Below are 20,653 nucleotides of genomic sequence, written 5' to 3' on the forward strand. Positions count from 1 at the left end.
GGGTTGCCCAGCCCCAGGGTAGGGTGCAGAATCCAGCACTTGCTCTTGTTAAATTTAATATGGCTGGATATTGCTCAGCCCTCTAATTTATCAAAATCACTCTGCAGGGCCTCTCAGTCCTTGAGGGAGTCTGCAGTTCCTCTCAATTTAGTGCAGTTCACGAACTTAGTATACCATCAAGTCCTGTCACTGATGAAAACAAAGCGAACGTGCCCTAAAATGGAGCCTTTCAGAAGCCCACTAGTGCCTGATCAACAGCCTGATGTAACTCCATTTACTCCAATCCTTCGAACTTGACCAATCAGCCAATTGTACACCCATTATGTTATGCCTTGTCTAGATATATGCTGGACAGTTTGTGCAGAAGGATACTGTCAGAAACAGAAAGCTTTGCTGAAATCCACAAAGATTACCTCAACTGGCTTCCTTAGGTAAACTAGATAGGTAACCTTGTCATAAAAGATTAAGATGGTTAAACACATCTTTTCCCTCATGAACTCATGTTGGCTGTAACCAATGACTGCATTGTCTTTCAGGAGTTTTTCAATAATTCCCAGAATAATCTTCTCCATAATTTTGCCAGGCACTGAAGTGAGACTGCCACAATCAAGACTAGACAATGAAACCAAAGGAAATTGAAGATGCAACTGCATGAAATTCTGCTATTTAAAATCAGAGATGCAAAACAATAAAAATGTTTACCTGGTAATCAGGTTTTGTAAAGTAATCTAAATTAGAAATGTGATCCAGAAAGATGTTGAATTCTTGAGGAAGATGTTTTAACATAAGTCTGTGCTCATATCTCTCTTTAATGGATCCCACTTGTTCCTAGGAGCAAATAACAAAAAACATTAGCATACCTTTGTTCTCTGCTACAACATACCCACACCACCATCTTACAGCCATTCAAAACAACAGTATCCAGAAAGATAGATGTGTTACACTGATTAGTACTGAGGAAGGCAGTTCTTTATCAGACAGCAAGATAAGAGATTGCATCAGTACATACACAAAAATAATATACAAACTTCAAATTGAATATGAAAAGCTGTTCACTTTTCTTCTGTACTTGAATGCTGCCTGATATCATTAGACATCTCTCATCCTTCTAAAGAGCCTGTTTTAAAGATTAAAATATCTTGTTGCACAATCCGAAGCCCAGTTGCTTTCTGGTGATTATTTGGTCATTGCAGTATATTGTAGAAGATTAGTAAATCTTGCTTAGTGTAAGATGAGTAAATCAAAACCAAAAGAAGCTACCTATACAGCACGTTGTCATCTACCAACATATGAACTACAGGAGTAACCTAGTTTCAATATAATTTCAGGAGGAATTGAAAGAAATAATAGTAATAAGCTAATTAAATACTGTTGTTCCTTGGAATATCTCGCCTAAGATATATGCCAAAAGAGTACTGCATATTAATGGATTAAATTTTGTTCATCAGCAAACAAGAAATGCCCACTTCACAAATAATCAAAATAGATTAAAAATGCTCAATGTCCAAAAGGCGAAATAAAAAAATTATCCGAGTGAAAACCGGAGTACGAATTCAGTAGTATGTACACACTTACTTTTGCCCTTTGACATATTTTCAAACTAAAAGTACAAATACACTTTCCCACTAAATCAGTTCATAAGACTTGGTTGTACTTTTTACCATGGCATTAGGAATGAGAAGTAAAAATAGAAAACACTCAAAAGTGATTTTTTGTGGAATCTTTATCATGGCATTTGCTTGCAATTCAGAAGTAAATTTCACTCATGTTCTTCAGTTTCACTTCCAGGTTTACCTTATCTTTTATTTTTCTCCAAGGTAGCTGCCCAACCACAAACTCCACCAACATGTAAAACAGGGACCACAGATCATCATGCCGACCCATTTCCTGTGGGAAAAAAAAAAAAAAAATTAATGCATCTTACGAATACATATAGGACAAAAAAAATATTGAATTTACATTACTACACGTAGAACTTCATATAATCAACACCACAAAATAAGTTGTTAAAATAGTTGTTTGATTTAATTATAAGGAGGAACAGACAAATTCAATTCCAGAAAAGAAACAAAAGTTCAAGTGTTTTAATATTACATTGTTAAGTCTCTAAACTAGAAGAGCTGTTTAATAGTAAGAAAACATACTGGAGATCATGTATTCTATAAAACTCAGTTCTATAAAATTTGCAATACAACTGAGCAAAGATTAATTAATATCACTGGTATTTCTACAGAAATCTTTTTACTCTCAATTACTGTAAATTACATCATCTTTTCCCCAAATATAGAACTGTATACATCTGCAAGATAAGTATACCTATATAAGGATACAAAACAAAATCAATAGCAAATGTATTTCTGCTTTCAGCTATATCAGATGGACATGATACAGTTTCAGATACTCACTCTGTTTCTATGAGCATTGATTGATGCATATCGTACTGTTCCCCGAAAACCAGCAACAGCTCGCGGCTATTAAAGAATAACAATTAAAAAAAAGATTCTGTCAGGAAGAAGCCTTCTGAATAGTTAAATACGTATCTATGAAATGGATACGGAGCCACAAAGATATTATTTTAAGACAGTTTTATTTCAATTTGCTGTGTTATCTGGAAGTTATCAGTGGAAATCTACATAGGCATCAGAAAGCAACACATCATAGTTTAAATCATACGTTTATGTCAGTTTTTGTTCTCCAGAAGCATCATGTCCTGCTTAACTCATGCATCAAAAAAAAATCTGTATGACAGAAATATTTCTCTTTTTCTTCTCCAACAATGAAATATCTCCAGGTATTAACTAGTACAAGTCTGAGTCTCAAAATTTTGACAGGATCTAAAACATAACAGTTACCTCCAGTTTGCTCAAATGCATGAATACATACATGGCACAAGTAGGTACTTATCAAAATGTTCAAGCAACATTTTCCCAAACTATTTGCTGAACCAGCAAACCAATAAATTTTGAGAAGTTCCAACAGAAAGTACAGCTGCAGGTGCGTCTCCCAGCCACAGCATGGAAAGCGGAGGCTGAGCAATAAGCAGCAAGGGTTTCACAACTGGTTCCAATTAAAAATACTTACTTCTTTTCTATTTTCCAAATACTTCCCTCACACTGTAGGTATTGTGTGGACACACCTAAGTAAACTGCTGTTTTACAACCATGGAATCTATTTTGCCAGCCTTCTCTCCTTCATGTAAAATGTTACAAAAAGAACTATATAAATGATAACAATGTAAATTTAAAGCAATAAAAAAATTAAAAAGTAGCGTTATTACTTTGCCTAAGCCAGATATGCAACACATTCTACCCCTCTTGATCAATCATTCTGTATACACTAGAGAGAACTGCTGGAACTACAAAGTTTGCCTTCCTTTGTACTTTTTTCTTCCCAATCAATAACTCTTTTTTTCTCTTACAACACCGAACGTGAGAAACCTGAGAGTTCTTAAGATATTACAAAATTCTGTACAATTCATTGAAAAATCTTGATATGCACACAAAGATAATCACAATGCAAAATCATTGCCCTATTAATAAAAGACAAGTAATACTGTCAGCTATCATTCAAGTATACCAGGAGCTGCCATTATTGTCAGTAACCCTAACAATTAAATCCAGCAGGATCATGCGGCAAGGCGTTTTAAAATGATTTAACAGATCATATAATCAATGTCTGTTACAGTGATACAATGAGAACTGAATTTAGCATTAGTTAAGGCGGAAAGTATTTTCTAGGACATTTTTAACACAGCCAGGATCTCAGACAATGCTCTACATTCAGATTATCTTAGATCTTACACATTCTCATAAAGTTTAAATAATGCTTAGAACACATTTTCTGTTCGGGAAGGACAGACAATTGAGTTACTATCTTCAATCATCACATCCACCCTGAACATTACCCAGAAACAAAGCACAACACTAACTGCAGGAACTTCATAACAGCACACTGTAATAAACAGAATAGCTCAAAATGTTTTGTAGTACTGCCAAATTTCAAAATAAAATAACGTCCTTTATAAAAAAAAAAATATTTCTCCTTCCCAATAGTTCTGAGGACCAGAAATTATTCAAATAAGAACAATACAGCATCATTACCAAGCCAATCAAAATACATTTCCAAAATGTTTGATCAACAGCACTTCTTCAGAGGGGCACTGAGAATATTACTTTAGAACACCTATAAATTCAGTAAACTCCAAGAGAATTAAAATTTCAGAAGAACCATACACATACTGTTTTCAACCTCTGGCATGAATATTAAGAAGAAAGGACTATAATCACTTTTACCAAGCTAATTCTATCATTCTTCTAAGAAGAATGAAAAATATGAAAACTAGGATGGAGTGAGGCTTTTTATTCATAGAATATCAAGTAGACAAAAAAATTATTAATGAGTAGAAAAAAGATAGGTTGCTTGATAAGGGGAAAAAAAAAAGGTGAGTAAGAAAAGGCATACAGAATCTAAATGACTCCATTCAGTTTGCAGAAATTAGCAGCCTGACCTATTCCAGCACTATTGTGGAGAGAAAAGTCCAACGGAAGTATTTCATTGTGCATTAACTCTATTCCTTTTGAATGTTGAACTCACTGCCATTCTTAAATACACCTATGAAATTATTTACCCTAGGAAGAGGGAGAGTTCCAGTGCTTTCTATTATCTCAGGATCACCTGTCAGGGAAAAGAACGCACGATAACTCTTTCCATATATTCATTTATTGTGAAATGAATTCTGAATTCTTTACTCCATCAAGGATATCTAAATCCTTTCCCAATCTGAAGAGACACCATCCTGAAGTGTACCCATATACACCTGTCTTAAGAGGACATCTAACTGTGTTACATTTGAAGATACAATGAAATACTTTGTAGTAATGCAACTGACCACAATTTAAAAGTGGTATTACAATGGCATGCAACAATAAATTAATTTTACTGTGCCATTAACAGGAATTATGGGTCTGGTAGCCCAAAGCATGTTTGCTCAATTCACAAGAGAATTTATAGACTTCTAAGCATCTGCAAAACTCTTGAAACTGTTTTGGAGCTCTTCATGCACCTTACATTTCATGTAGAAAAAGAGAAGCATTATAGGCAATAATAGTGACATCCTGAATGATTCTCTGCGTTTTTCAAATATAGTGCCTCTCTGCTACTACTCTTGTTAGTTTGTTTTTTTCCCCAGAGTTCATCTGCCAAAAAATGAAAAATAATACTCTTGTAGAACCACTTCTATAGTTGCGTCTTCCAGATGCCATATCTAAGAAATTTGCTACCAAAGCAAAGGAAAATTTATTTGTTGAGGGGAAACAAACAAACAAACACCAACCTCTTTTTTTTTCCCCCCATCATTGAATATTTGGAGCATGTACCTGAGGAATGCATTTGCAGTAAAGATACAGTGAATTTCATGTTTCAATGCATCTGTGAATTCCACTAACATCCTTGATTGAGTGGATCACATGTTCCTTCCCAAGACAAATGAAATAATTAACTCTCTTATTTTTCTGTGGGTTTTTTTTTTTTCCTCACTCCTCCCGCCTTCTCTTGAAATTTAGTGGGTTTTAGTAGTTTTTTTTTTAAGTGTACTTTTTCACGTAATATCAGTTTTCCTTGGAGGTAGCCCTGCCTGGGAAACATTTGAAAACATCTTAGATAAAACTACATGAAGGAAATCAGGAGTTACTACAAAAGGGAGCTACTGCCTCTAAGCACAATGGTTTGCAGATTCTTGAGGGACACTAAGCTTACAAACCTGTCCGCATCTGCTGGTTCTTTGGAGGGTCAATAGAGGAAGCAAATCATATTCCTTTAACTCAGTTCAGTAACTCTAGAAATGCTCTGGGCTTACTGCCCTGGGAAGCGTTGAAAATGTTACATGGAGTAAAAGTTAGTTTTATACTATAGTCACAGAAACTACATAAGAAACATGAAAAAAATAATTTCTACCAGTCAGGCAATGACTGATAATTCTTAAGTGCCTTTAGGTTTTGAGATTAAGAAACCAGCTCAAGCAGTGAACATTACCTTCTCAATACTGCCTCTAAAGCTGAATTGTAAAGCTAATAGGAGGATGGGTAGAGAAGCAGCCACTCTGTTTCCCTTTGTAAAGAATCCTCTTTTCTTTTCATCCAATGGGAATACAATTTCAGGATTTACCATTCTTTATACCAAATGGCACATTCCCATCACCCCCTTTTTTGTGGATATAAGCTTTGCAATTTAATTTGCTGCTTAGCATGCATTAGCATCGGTTTAAAGAAAATGAAACATTCAAGGATCACATGGGTAAGCAAAGATCAGATAGCTGAAACACAATTGCCTTTACAACAAGTTATATATCACAATAAGTTATCACTCTATGCATAGCTTTTCAAAGCCATACTTCTAGCTCTCTATAAAAACCGTATAAGCCACTAATAGCAGAGTGCTCTCATTGAAAATTCCTTATCAAGCCATCTCCTACCAACTGTCAGTAGGATATACTGTTCGGTCTCCATTCTACCCAAACAAAAGCTCTGATTTCCAAACTGCTACCCAGTTCCAGCAAAAGCTGGGTAATGAGCTGAGTTAACATCTAGGAGTACAATTAAATTTTGTTATTGTGGATTCTAACAGGCATGTGGTGACAAATCAAAATTTAGCACCAACTGTCTGCGGTATAAAAAGCATCACTGCCTCCGAGACACCAATACTTGGTGCATGAACCAGCTCCCGAGCACTTTCAATCTGGAGCATTCTCTTAGGCAATGAGATGCACTAGCTGAAAAAAGCAGAGCTTTCAAAACTGATCCATAAGCAAACAAGTTGGTGGCTGGAAGTAGTAACAACCTACCATATGTCTATCACAAACCTGAACTTATTCCAGCAAAAAATCACACAGGATACATCTTACATCTTCCATGTGCATGTTTCTTTGTTTTGTGCAATTTCTCTTCTTCCTCTTGTACCAGGAGGTTGGAGGAGAGATTACAGTAATTGGAAGACCAGCTACTTTATTTAGCAAGCTAATGCACTAGCAGAGGATTTCTCCTTACAGAAGAAACAATGTTTTTCTCATCTTCAGAAGAAAATGTTTTTTCTGCATTTTCAGAATTTCTGTGTTCTTAGAAGACTAGAGAACTCAGAACCTAATTTTTGTTTGTACATATTATCATGGTAAGTACTAAATATGATATCATACATTACAAAATTGCTTTAATACAGTAGTAGACTTATTTCAAGACTGCAAAACTAAGTATGGGAAGTCAACACATATTTAAAAAAAATCCATTTTCTTTTTAAACCATTCACAATATTTTTTCGTAAATCAGAGAAGTTCACAGCTCAGAAAGAATTAGAGAATAGAGATTCTGTTTTCATTATGGTTTGCTTCCCCTTTCACCAGGAAAGGAATTCTACTGGATCAAGCCAGCTGTCTTTCCACTATAATGGCTTTTAATTTCAAGTAAATAGGACAGCTCTCAAAGACTTTCAGTTCCTGCAAGTTTAATGAAAATTGGTGATTAGAGAACCTAAATTAGTACTGTGACACAGAGACAGGCAATTAAAATTCAATAGAAATGGCTCACATTCATCTCAACAGACAACAATCAGTTGGTCAATCAGCATTTTAGGCAGCAAATAAGCACATGCCTATCCCTAGAATTGCTAGCATCAACTATTAGGATCCTGGTCAGAAAGGCTGGGTGTAGTACAGAGCAGAAAATACTAAGATTTGGTGGGCATAAGGGAAGTAGTACATAAAACCATAGGAAAATAGTCGATTTCACCATTTAAGGAATAACTTAGATTTTTTCAAATATAATACCATATCCTAGAAGGAAATTGACAGTTATAGCCTATTCTTCCCTTAAGTATTCTAAGGAAAACAAAAGAACTGCTATATCAGAATACTGAACAGTTATACCACACGTCTGAGTTTCTAAATTAAATTGTTCTGATTGCTAGGATACAATATCCATGTTCCACACACGACTGATAAGAAAGAAAAAAAACAATATACCCCTAAAATTACAAAGTATTGTGCTATAAGAATTAAATCTTTTTCATATCTCAACAATTCACCAGCCTTTTCCTTCAGGCAGAATATTAATAGATTGTGAACTCTATTTTTCACCCAAACCACAAAGACTCTTCCTCTCAATGAAATTCTCATATCTAGGGGTTTTTTTGTTGTTTTTTTTTTTTGTTTTACATTTCTCATTTCATTTCATCATTGCAAGAATATTCCATAGAGACGTTACAAAATAATATCACGCTGCATGAAATTAATCTATTCATTCTACTTGCGTCACCCTTTAACTTGATTCACAGCACTATTTTTTTTCAACTTTTACATTAACTCACTGCCTGCCTTTTTCACTGTGTACTATCATGCACAACACCAGCTGGATATTTCCTTCATTTCTTCTCCAATGCTAATTCAATCAAACTTGCAAGAATCATGTTCAGTGGATACTAAAAATTCAACATATACATTTTAAGACTGTGTCTTAAAGAGTCTTCCTCTTTCTCTCTGAAGGAGATTATGGCAGAGAAACACAATAAATACCATTACACTTGCAAGTATAACATCGTTCTATATTAAGCTTGACTTCAAAAACTTTTGAAGCATAACAGCCTAAAAGAAAACAATGCCTGCACAAAACTCTACAAACTAAATCTCTTGTCTTTCCTGTGAATTATCACTAATTCAGACATAGGGCCTCAAATGACTAATGTTACAATTCTTCCAACTCATGCAGATTCCTGCTTATAGAAATCAATGATAAAAAAAGAGATGTCTCTTCACTTAATCTCTTCAGCAAATAACCATTAGACAGTATTTCCATTTAGGACATTTTGACACAAAAATCTAAGACTTCTTCAGTTTCTCCTACGATTAAGAAAAAAATTAAAAATTAATTACCCTTCAGGCTTATCAACTTAGATAATATGATGGAAAAAATTAAGGAGTACATAGGAGATCAAGAACGATGTTACATGTTTACTTCTTTCCATACAATGTCTCTGATTTTAAATAATTCCTTTACTACATGACTTAAATTATAAAGAACATATAGAGCTGTTATAACTTATTTTAGGCTCTTAGAACTGCATTTACTGAAACAAAGCTCGTTTTCTTTAAAGTAGTACTTTCTTTTTTTTAAAGAAGTCCTTAACTATTAAATGCTTAGATAAAAACTTAGAAGGAAATCTTGCGAACTTTATCTATTTCCAAAAATTCACGTAATGTAGTCTAAGTGATGCAGATTCAGTGAACAAAAAACTAAAAGTGTAGTTTTAGATTATTTGTTCTTTAAACATTTTCTTTGTTCTACAGTAGCAAAACGTAGAAAATATAATGTTATAGATGTGAAAAAGCAAAAGTGGACTGTAACAGGAAGGAATTGTCAGGTTTCCAGAAAATAACCCTGGTGCTCTCTTCCAACACTGCCTCTGAATCATTACTTATTAATAAAAATATTTATTTTAGAAACAAAGAACATACAGTAGAGTTTTTCACTCTTACCAGAGTTCTATTTGGCAGCTGAATTACATCACATAAATCTCTACTGTTCCTTCTTTTGTTTTTATTTGAGCCACAAGAGCTGAACTGATTTTTGCTAATTGCTGTAGAAACACACAATCAGAACATTATTCCAATAAACTAACATACAGATATTAAATTTTCCTTTATTTCGTTTGCCACTTCTTGTTCACTCTACACCTTTCTGTAATGCATTTTTCCCCAAATGATTTACCCACCAATGGCCTAAATATATACTGCACATGAATTACAAGGTTGAAATCCTTTATAAATTCATTTTACAAGGAAAATTTGTTTTGTGTTATTGGAGCTTAATAAAAGACACTGTCTCCAGATACAACAAATATTTTAAAATCCTAGGAGAGACTATTCAAAGTAGATGTTTATTTTTAAATAAATAAGTGTAGCCTTGTTTTCTCATGACTGCTCATCCACATCTCCAGTTAAGAGGGCAAACATCAAGTTTTAATTGAAGCATTCTAGTATTGCAAAGACAATAGATAAGAAACCTTAAAGTAAGCCATACAGTTATTAAGCATTGTAATGTTTAATAAAATAATTGCTTTTTCAAAATTTCACATTATCTGGAAGGATTTTGGTTAGCTATATAAAAAAACAGAATAGGTTAGAAAATATTTCAGTAACAGCAGAAAAGAAAACTACTATCTTAAGCACAGCTCAATTATTTAGTAGAAAACAAATCATAGAATGGCTTAGGTTGGAAGGGATTTTAAAGATTACCTAGTTCCCATCTTGCTGCTGTGGGCAAGGTTGCCCCCCCCCATCAGGCTGCCTAGGATCCCATCCAGCCTGGCCTTGAATGCCTCCATGGATGGGGCATCCAAATGAAATGAAGATACCAGACTCACATGATTAACAGCACATGGATATTGTCTATGTATCAACAAGATATGCTTTATCTTTATGAGTACATTTATTTCCAAATATACTCAAAACATATGGCCTTGGCACCCAGGAGACACAGACTGAAGAAATAAATTATGAAATAACCATACTATGCTGTTCAAAAAGCACACCAGGTTTTCCTTTGCAAAAGGTTTACTGATTATGCAGAGTTCAATATGAAAGTATTACCCAATTCCAATGTTTTATAGCCCCAGCTCTTTGTCTTTCCTATAAGCGCTGAAGAATAGTGAAGAGAGGTGGCTGTGAGGAGGCTGACCTCAAATGTGGGTTAAAATATCCATCCTATTGCTCAAGCTAAAACTGCAACTTGCCAAACTCATTTTGTGATGTTAAACTCCTCTATAAACATGTAACAAGGAAAAACTGGATGTAATTCAGCTTTGCTGCATTACATCCCACTTCTCCGCCATGTCTTCTACTTTCCTTCATATAGGTTAGAACAGCTATTTCTAGAAACTGTTTCAGAAAGCAGCTTACTTAGTGTGATACGATACAGAGAGAGATAACATTTGTGGTCCTAGAAACGCACACTGGTCTTCCCAGGTTATCCAGCCCATACAAAGCATCACACCAATACAGTCAAATCATTTCCAGTTTTAAAGCTCACTGAGGTAATTACACGACATCACTGAGGTTATCGCCCAATGTTTCAGCAGCTGCTATCTTCACTTCTGTAGTAGAGAGGGAATGAGACAGGAAAATAGAATTCATTCTCAACCACCCTTTTCCCCCTTCTCCTTCTGTTTTTGCCTTGTACGTTCTGATACTTCATATGCTCCTTTCCTCTCACATATTTCATGAAACCTAATTCATAGATCTGAGAATGAATAAGGGAAGATCATACAAGACTAAGAGGAATCCGCAGAAATATCTGGCAGACAAAGTTTAAAGATTTGGATAAGGAGGAACTGCTTCGAGTTATACAAACATTTCGATGTCTGACATTATTTTGCTGTTCTCAATGCCTTCTTCACATTAATTTCTGTCTTGCTAGACAAACAAGGAGAATTCCATGAAGAGACTTCTGTTTTCAGGACTGCCCAATCACAGACATTCCATCCTGGGAACTTCTTATCTCAAATTTTAACATGCACAGTAGATGCTCCCATTGTTAACGTGGAGGTGTCCCATATGTCATACATAGCTTTCACACAAACGCAGAGGAAGAAAACTAATCTTTATCATCTCCCTTCTCCAAAAAAAATTACAACATAAGATAATGGTTGATTACTCAGATAGTCAACTTATGAAGGGAGTACTCAAGTACAACAATGTGCAAGAGCTGGAAAGGGATATTACATAGATAAAAACATATTAACGTGGTTTATTTCTTTCATCAGCCCTCCTTCAACCTGAATATGTCTATGACAGTAAGGAGGATTGTGTAACAGTATCATTAGTTAGTTACAGAAGTAATAAACAGAACCTTTGCTGAGCCTGAGCAAATGAACCCTGCAGGAGTGCTGCAAAGCCCCGGGGTGCCGTGCCTGAGGAGCTGCACAGCTCCCGCTCCATGCCAAGGGATGCCTCCTTCTAAGCTCAACAGTACTTAGCACCTACAACTACCACAGCACTTCTTTGTCACCTTTGTCACTTGCAGCCTAATGACACAGCAGTGCAATCATTAGTGAGACAGGACTCCAGTAACATCTACTCCCATGAGAATGACAGGCAAAAAAGGAGGTTAAAATAGAAGAAATTGTAGCAAATGAAAGAAATAACCAAAGGATTGCTGAAACTTTTATCAGAAGAAAGAAGGCACTTGGATGAATTTTAGAGAAGTTTGCACAAGTTTCAATGAGCAAACAGTACATTTTACTGACAACTTGAAGGTAAAATGAAATGGAGAAGGGGAATTGAAAGGGTTTATAGCAAACAAAAGTCACAACACATGTTCAAGACAAACAAGTGAACTGAGGAGTATGAAAAAATTTCAAGAAAAACAAGTATGTTTTTACTCATTTAGGTGAAAACATTCCATCTTCAAGTAATCACATCACTGCGTAATGTACTGTTAGAGACTGAGAGAATATTAGTGGGAAAAGATAGCATAAGGTAAATGCCAGCAACAAAGTGCTTCTTGACAGGATGAAACAACCACTGAACAGCACTTTTAACAAAACGATACGGACCATTACCCTGCTGCATCTGGCATTCAGCAGATTTGGACAGGTTCATAAGAATGTTAACTGGTCGAAAGATCATATTTTTATGATCTTTCAATTATTTACTATATACTTAATATGACACAACTCCCCATAACATTTTTGTACTATTTGGTGTATTTTTTCATGTAATCCATTGCCATTTAATACTGTACTTCTAAAAGATATCCTGGTTGTTCTTGAATCTTGCTTCAATCAGTGTCACTGAAAGCAGAGAACGTACCAAGGATTTCTGGAGTTATAATGTGTCTTCTTGCCCTTTAAATAAAATGGAAACCTGATAAATTTTACAGTTGTCAGAGCTGATTGCAGTGCTGCATATTCTTTAAACTTAATGGTGGCTGTGTGAATGTTTCTTAGCTTAGTCTGAACTTTCACCCTAAGCAAAGATCAGTTGCTATTCTTGAAAAACTTCATGTGTGCAGTCTCTTATTTATTATAAAAGCATGCTGTCGAAGTACTACCAGGAAAAGTTATTTATTATCTATAAAAAGACACAAACTCTAAATCATCCATGACACTGGGGCAAATATAGAAAAGAGCACCAGTTTTAGTTGGTATTGTCTGTGGACCACTCCTAAGGCTTTTTTTTTTTTTTTTAAAGTCATGACACTGTTTGCAGATCAGACTGTAACAGCATTTACTTGAAAAGAATATTAAGAAGCATTTATGAGCATCTATCTTTAATAAGTCTGTGGGTCCAAACTGCCTTCAGAGAGGACAAAACATTCACAGTGGTCTTTTTTCTTACAGCACTATAGCTTCACCACTGCTTATTTAGTTCTCAAAATTATCCCACTTTCTTGCCCATCTTAAAAAGCATTTAATCAATGCAGTGCCTAATCCTTCAGTACCACAAGAACTATGCTCCCTTCTCACCGCAGAAATAAACAATCCACAACGCTGTCTTCTTATGCCAAGAAGACAAGAAGTTAAGGTAGAGTAGGATGGAAGTATTCTCTAGTCCTCCTCAGCAATCAAAATCATCCAGAATATTACAAGAAACACCATGTCATTCAAATACATAACACCTCAAAATCTTCATAAAGTAGAAAAAAATGCAAACAAAAAAAACTGTGCGAAATAAGAGTATGCATATACAATGGATATTCTCCCTCTCTGTACTCTCTGTATTTAACTGAATTATGATAGACTTTGAGCGCTTTCAAAGTTTATTTAAGACTTGGCTTTCATGTTTAGCAACACATTTCTGTGCAATGTTCAGTGGAGAGTTTTTGTACGGGTTGTTGTTGTTGTTGTTTGTTGTTTTGTTTAGAATTCAGTTTCTTAAAATAATTTCCAGGACACCATCTGTCGTTGTCCAAAAGTGAAATTTGAAGATAAAAACTGACTTGCTGGAAAATCCTCAGAAACGGAGAGTGCTAGAGAAAGGCAATCAGTGTTTAACTGATTTTATACATAAACACCTGAATAGAATAACATGCTCGTAGTTTGACATGAACAGTTTTGTAACCCTTTGCCTAGAGAATGAAAAGATCTAAGCATTTGCATTCACAGCTGCCTTCAGTGCTTTTTTTTATGGGTCGGTCTGCACAGCTACTGCTGTATGTTCTGCTTTAGCAGGTCTTAGAATTCGGTTATTGTCAGTTTACTCAGTGCTTCACAGTAGCAGTAAAGAGCATAGGTAACTCCTCAGAAAATATTGGTGGATACTCATTTCCTATGGATTTAAATACTTCTGTTAATGTTCAGAGTAAGAATCTTGTGATTCCTCTAATGCAAAGCCTATCAGAGAATCTGCGCTACATTTCCTAGTTCTTCCAAAAATCACAACTTCCAGCTTGGTAAGGTTTAAGATTTCAAACTTACAAATAAAAATACAACAATTTAGATCTAAAATATCTCCTTAATATATGCTAATGTATTTTTTTTATTTTTATTTTAAATAATTACTGGAAAGTTTACACACTTGATATTAAGGTCATGCTAAATAAACCCAAGAGGATGAGGACTCTGTTGAAGATTTTTCTTCGGTTTAAATAACAACTGAAAAACTACCAAAAATCTCTTCACTGGGAGGACAGGAGGAAGTTGGGGAAAGCAGTCATAGAGTAACTCTTCCTTTGACCCAAAAAGCAGGCAAAAGAGCGTTCCTTAGACTACCTGCTAGTTCAGACACTCTCAGAGGAAGCATACAGTCCAAACAATAATAGAACCATATAATCATCAAGGTTGGAAAAGACCTAGTCCATCATCTAGTTCAAGTGCCCGCCTACCACCAAGATTACCCACTAAACTATGTCCCTCAGCATCACATACACACATTTCTTGGACACCTCTGGGGATGGCAACTCCACAACTTCCCTGGGCAGCCTGTTCCAATACTTGACCACTCTTTCAGAGAGCAAAAAGGAGTTTCCTTCTTCATTCACCTTCGCCGAATCTAAATCACCAGACTCAAGGGACTGCCTGTTAATTTGAGTAATTCTTTGTGCTGCCAGTCAGTAAGACGTGCATACAGAGATGAAAAAACACATATTTGGGATGAAAAGATTTTATCCTAAATACCTGCTTCTCAGGGGTATTTTTCAAACTGTGTTTTATCCTAGCTTCTCATGTTACACTCTCTTATTTGTAAAACAAATACAATTCAGTTATTTGAAACTTACAGTCTACATAAACGAGAGGCCACAAAAATCAGATCTGTGACAGTACCTGATGGTTGAATATATGGATTTTAAATTAAGAACTCATAAATTCATTACTAAATGCTCAATAAGAGAAAGATTAATCTGTTTTGAGAGTGAAGAATAGCTATTTCATTTTTCCTTTGTGTTGTTTCCTTTACAGTAATTTAATAGTACCTCAAAGAACACTTGCAGTTAACCTTCATATTAAAACAGAAGTGGAGTATGAACCCTCATAAACATACTGAATGTGCATCATGTTAAATGTATTTGCCTGATGACTAGAGAGTGCCTCCCCACGATTAATATCTAATTACCCCACTTTGCAATAATCATTTCTTATCCATACCATTGATTCAAATTTTCATTTCCTCTCTTTCTCTAGCAATTTATTCTCCACAACCTGTTTGCTCTTTCCTTAACAGCCTATATCATCTCCAGCAATTCTTATTCTACTTCCCATACACATTTTTCACTCTTCGAGTCTTTTCAGTTACCAAAAAAGGTTCCTGCCACCAATCCCATGTTGCCTTACTAATCTACATTCTAGGATCTGCTCAAAATACCTGCATCCTAGGACTGCCTCAACATGAAAAATTTGTTTCAGAAGCCTATAGTCACAGACTACCCCCCGAATTTCCATACTCATTATCCTAATCCCACCTACACCTATACCTCAAAAGTATTTGCAGTCAAAATAAAATCCAAGCAGATAAAAATAAAATGGACTAAGAGCCAGGACTCAAATTACTAAGAGCAACTGTATAGTTGTAGGAAAAAAAAGTGATGCAAGTGCAGTTTGTTTACATGTTTTTTACAGCTTAGAACAGACTACACAAGAGACACTTTATCTAATAGACACTGCTGTGTTTATAGCAATTTATTGCCAAATTTAGAAATTGGAAGAACACCTCTGCCATGTTGTATTGAAGCCTTGGGACAGAAGGAATGAATGCCTCAGAGAACATACCAAATCTAGCTAATAAATAAGAAGAGAATCAGCCACCTTATGTGAAGCAGTACATACTCTTCAGATAAGTAAAAACCAGTGTATTATGTAGCAGTAGATCATACAAAATCCACTGCCTACTGACTTCAAAAGCTTGAGTTTTGTGATTGTTATGGACTATTTATAGAAAAAGGGGTTTGGATGGATACAAAAATGTGTGAATAAAGATGTGAAGAATTAAAAAAAATAGTTTCTTAGATTCAATCATATTCTTGGTGGATAAGCAGTACAGTACATCTCCTTCAAGTCTTTTTTTTTTTTTTTTTTAACCTTCAAAAACCAGTCATACTGTAATCTGCCTTCTGCAAAACAAATGAAGGCCATTTTCGGTAATCTATACCAAAGGTGAAAATCATGCTATTGCAAATCACACTATGGAATAGAATAGTGAAATAGGTTGTAAACTGCTTGCTCCTCTAGTCTGCAAAAGGATTGTCTACGTATGACACCTCACTGTAATGAAAAATACAGCAAGCAACAAAAACGCTGAACAGTCGAAATGCTAACCTGAGCCAGTGCAGATGGTCAGTGATTTCTGGAGGGAAATCCAGTCTTACCAAACTTTCCTGCTTTGAACGGTACCCTTAAAAGCCTATTTTGTCTTACTGCACAGCAAATGATTTTTAGCTAAACAGACATATTACCATCAGGAATTCCTAAAAGTTGAGGAAATACAATACTACCAAAAGGACTAATACCTGATAATAGAGTTTCAAAAACTTTTCTTCTGTATGTTTCAGAACAATTGTCATGGAAATTCAAGGATTCATGGATGATCTGTAAAATTTCAACTATTCTGGATTCTTTCTACCTAATTTAGTTTTACTGAAAGGTTTATCATAAAAATCTAATAATCAATCTAAACTAAAGTACAGGTTCTTACCAACAGAGTACTATTTTTAACATTGTTTCAGGATACTTGTACTATCTACTGAAGAAATTTTACAAAGTTTAGAAAAACAACAGTCTTAAGGAGAAGCACATAATACAACTGATGTACATACTAATACGTTTTATCAGGAACCATATTGCTGGACTTGCTTACTATCTCTACGAGAGGCATATCTGACTAGTAAGTACAAAGGGAACTCCTATCTTTCTCTTTCCCCACACTGCTGCTCTAATTATAATTGATTACAGTGTCAGAGAATTATAGACAGATTAAGCTGAATAATTTCTTCAGTACATTGTAGGACACTGCAATGAAAAACAAAAGGCAAGAGTTGTGTCGTTAAAAAAAATCAGAAATATTATATTGTTATTACTCATGTTTCATGAAAATAGTACCATTGTGTGTGTTTGTGGATACATACTGAAATTACAGAATCTTGGGAAGTGCTTTCTTTTCAGAATAAATGGTCTGTTTAAAAAAAAAAAAAACACTCTAAGCAGACAAACATACAGAAGACAAGAACACTGATAAACAAAAAAAAAAAACTACTTGAATTGTTCAGCTCACCTTTCCAACAGCAGCAGCCACTCTGTTGGTCTCCCCTGCTCTTTGCTTTCATTGCAATGTCCACCATTATGGCTGAAGGAATAGAGTACAGCAGAACCTCGCTAATTTACGTTACTAATTCATACACCTCATAATTTGCACATAAAAATTTGCCACTTTCCCGTCTTCTTAGGAAAAATCAAATTGAAAATCCTATACAGATAGATTCTATCACTCAAATCATGTCACATTAATAAATATGATATACAATATTGACTATTCATCAGTCAATGAATCATTCAACAGTACAGTATTCATTATTATAAAAATGTAAATTAAACTAATTTAATAAAGACAATTATTTTCATTTAAACATCAACACGTACCATGGTACTGATTGGAAACTTAGAAATCTTGAAAGGGACTCCCCACCAGTGAATTAGGGAGGCTCTACTGTACTTCAAATTGTAATGTCCTCCTTGATATTCTCTTGTCAACAATTCTCCAGACCGCATCACATGGACAAATACCAACTACACTTAGCGATGTCCTGCTAATATTATAATTATAGTGTCCTATCACTGTTTTAACTATTCAGACTTTCCCTTTTAGAAGACTATTCAGTTTACTGTCGTTTTTTTTCCTGCTCAGATCTTTTTTGGTAATATGCAATACCAACCGAAATTCAGTGCTGATACAATACTCTGATACAGATTTGCTTTTCCAAATCAAGTGACCTATTACCTATAAAAATCACAGAGTAGACCTGTGCTTCAAGCCAGAAATCAGAAACAAGATTCATCTCTAACTGCCAATCTTAATATAACCAATACATCAGCAGGTATTTCTGATCTGGGATCAGGCTTGTCAAGTTTTATATAAAGTTACCAGTTCAATGTCATTCATACACTTCTCCAGGAGGAAAAAAAGAAAAAAAATTAATGGTGTACTACCACATTTAATTAAGCACATTGACAATTAATAATTTTGAAAATAATCTTACTGGTCGGACGTCCCCACATGAGTTCGTAAATTGTCGTGCCAAGCCAAAATCCAGCATATAACACTTCCTACAGGTGCTAGGAAAACGTCCCATTGCAAAGTTAGACTAGGAAGAAAAACAAATACAGATATACATTTTATATATAATATATATACACAATAAATAATATATATACACATATATATATTTTAATACATGTACATACACACAGTTACACAGTCACAGAAAATCCATGTTCTACTTCTCTACCTTTCCTTCCATATTTTCAGTACTATCAAACTCCCACTGAATTTGAAAACATTAAGAAGATCAGACACTCAGCTTGCCATATCTGAACCACAAACCAGATGGCCCAAATAGATTGCCAGCTCACCTTGTCACTTAGAGTCCATACATTTTTAGCATGAATTTTCCAGCCTCCTCACTAGCTCATATTTTCGGATCTGGACATTTCAAAAAAAAAAAAAAAAGCTACTGACCTATGGGTTAACAAGGTCATCTAAACGAATGCACTAATAACATATACAAAGAATACAGAATAAAGAGTGTAATCTTTTTTTTCTTTTGCATGAGAGGAGGAAAAATAGGACTTAAAAAAATCAGTAAGACCTGAAAAATCAGTGAGGATTTATGGAGGTAATTTGATCTGAAAATTCATTCTGAAGTAATTTTTTATTTGCCTCTGTGGATTAACATTCCACATTAGCCCTGTAAAAAAAAATAGAACTGCTTATGATGTTTAAACATGCTGGCTGAATTGGTTCAAGTTTATCTGCCACCAATTCCCTTCAAAATGGATTACACAACATAAGATGAAACAAGAAATGGTTCTGCAACATGAAGTTGAAACTATACATCTGAGCAAGATGGAAGCTGCACTAAATTAACTCAAAAAAAAAAAAAAACTTTTGTTTTTGTACTAAGGGAGCCAGCAGTACTCAAAGTCCTTTAGAACTCAGACTGGATTTCACTTATCTTCGGGAAAAGCAGAGCCTCAGGGAACAATGCATCATTCAAGTTAGAAAAGAATAATACCTGAAAGAGGTCACAAACCTATGTTTGGACCAGAGGAATAAAGAATTATGGGTAGTAACATTGCACTCTCGCAAGTTGAGCTTTCACAATATGCTGCAAAATATCAAAAGGCAATAGCAAATACTCGAAACTTAATCTGACACTTTTGTGAAAGAAATAAAGAAAAAGCATGTTTTTCTACACTAAGCAGAGATTCCAGAAAATAGCGAATAAGCAATACACACTTCTACAGGAATCTTTTGTATCAGATTCCACTGCTACAGCATAAAGCATAACTTCCTAATTGTGTAGAAATGATACATGTGCTACTTTCCTGTACACTTGTTGTCAGTAACCAGTAACTAGCTACTAAGGAAAGAAAACAAACTGAGTAGGAAAGTGATTATTTGCTTATTGAGATAACCATTCAGAGCTCAAAAGTTGAAATAAAAATACACCTTTGGACAAGGGAGTTCCTTTCAAAACACACTCTAATTTTTACCTAGACAGAAAATCACAGAAGGTGCGGGGAAGTCAGAGACAAGCTAGCCATGCTAAACAACCCTTACCAATCCATGTCTCACTATACACAATAAACATAATCTGGATAATATTTAAAGTGTTCGTAAAAATAACTGTTCTAGATGACAAATGTGCACCAAGTTAAGGATCAACAATAAACACCAGGAGATTACAATGAGAAACTGCAGGGAGAAAATCACATCAAGTAATATCATTGATTGCTGGAAAATCTTGTTAGAGAAGAATGTGTTGATTCCACCTTAACATTACCAGCCACTAACACATATCAGAAACCAAAAAATACACAGAAATAACCATAACAAGCCAAAAGGAACATTTAGGAGTTCCTTTGAACAATGTAACTATTATTTCTTGGGAGGGAGGGTTGCTTA

At 35.0% G+C, this 20,653-nt stretch overlaps 1 protein-coding gene across 3 annotated transcripts in view; it reads right to left on the reverse strand.

The window, feature by feature from the left end:
• The window catches only part of TTBK2 (tau tubulin kinase 2), an 87,807-nt gene that overhangs the window by 32,747 nt on the left and 34,407 nt on the right, over positions 1 to 20,653 (reverse strand). For 2 of the 3 annotated variants that reach the window (XM_021403428.1, XM_021403427.1), the window contains exons 6-9: positions 18,726 to 18,830; positions 2,406 to 2,471; positions 1,795 to 1,887; positions 703 to 828 (exon numbers count right to left, since the gene is read on the reverse strand). In XM_021403428.1, the coding sequence (XP_021259103.1) occupies positions 703 to 828; positions 1,795 to 1,887; positions 2,406 to 2,471; positions 18,726 to 18,830 (390 nt within the window). Of the gene's footprint in view, positions 1 to 702; positions 829 to 1,794; positions 1,888 to 2,405; positions 2,472 to 18,725; positions 18,831 to 19,098; positions 19,169 to 20,653 lie in introns of all 3 variants that reach the window. The other variant, XM_021403429.1, reaches the window with a different exon arrangement.

This window comes from Numida meleagris, chromosome 6 (genome assembly GCF_002078875.1).
Source record: "Numida meleagris isolate 19003 breed g44 Domestic line chromosome 6, NumMel1.0, whole genome shotgun sequence".
NCBI lineage: Eukaryota > Metazoa > Chordata > Aves > Galliformes > Numididae > Numida > Numida meleagris.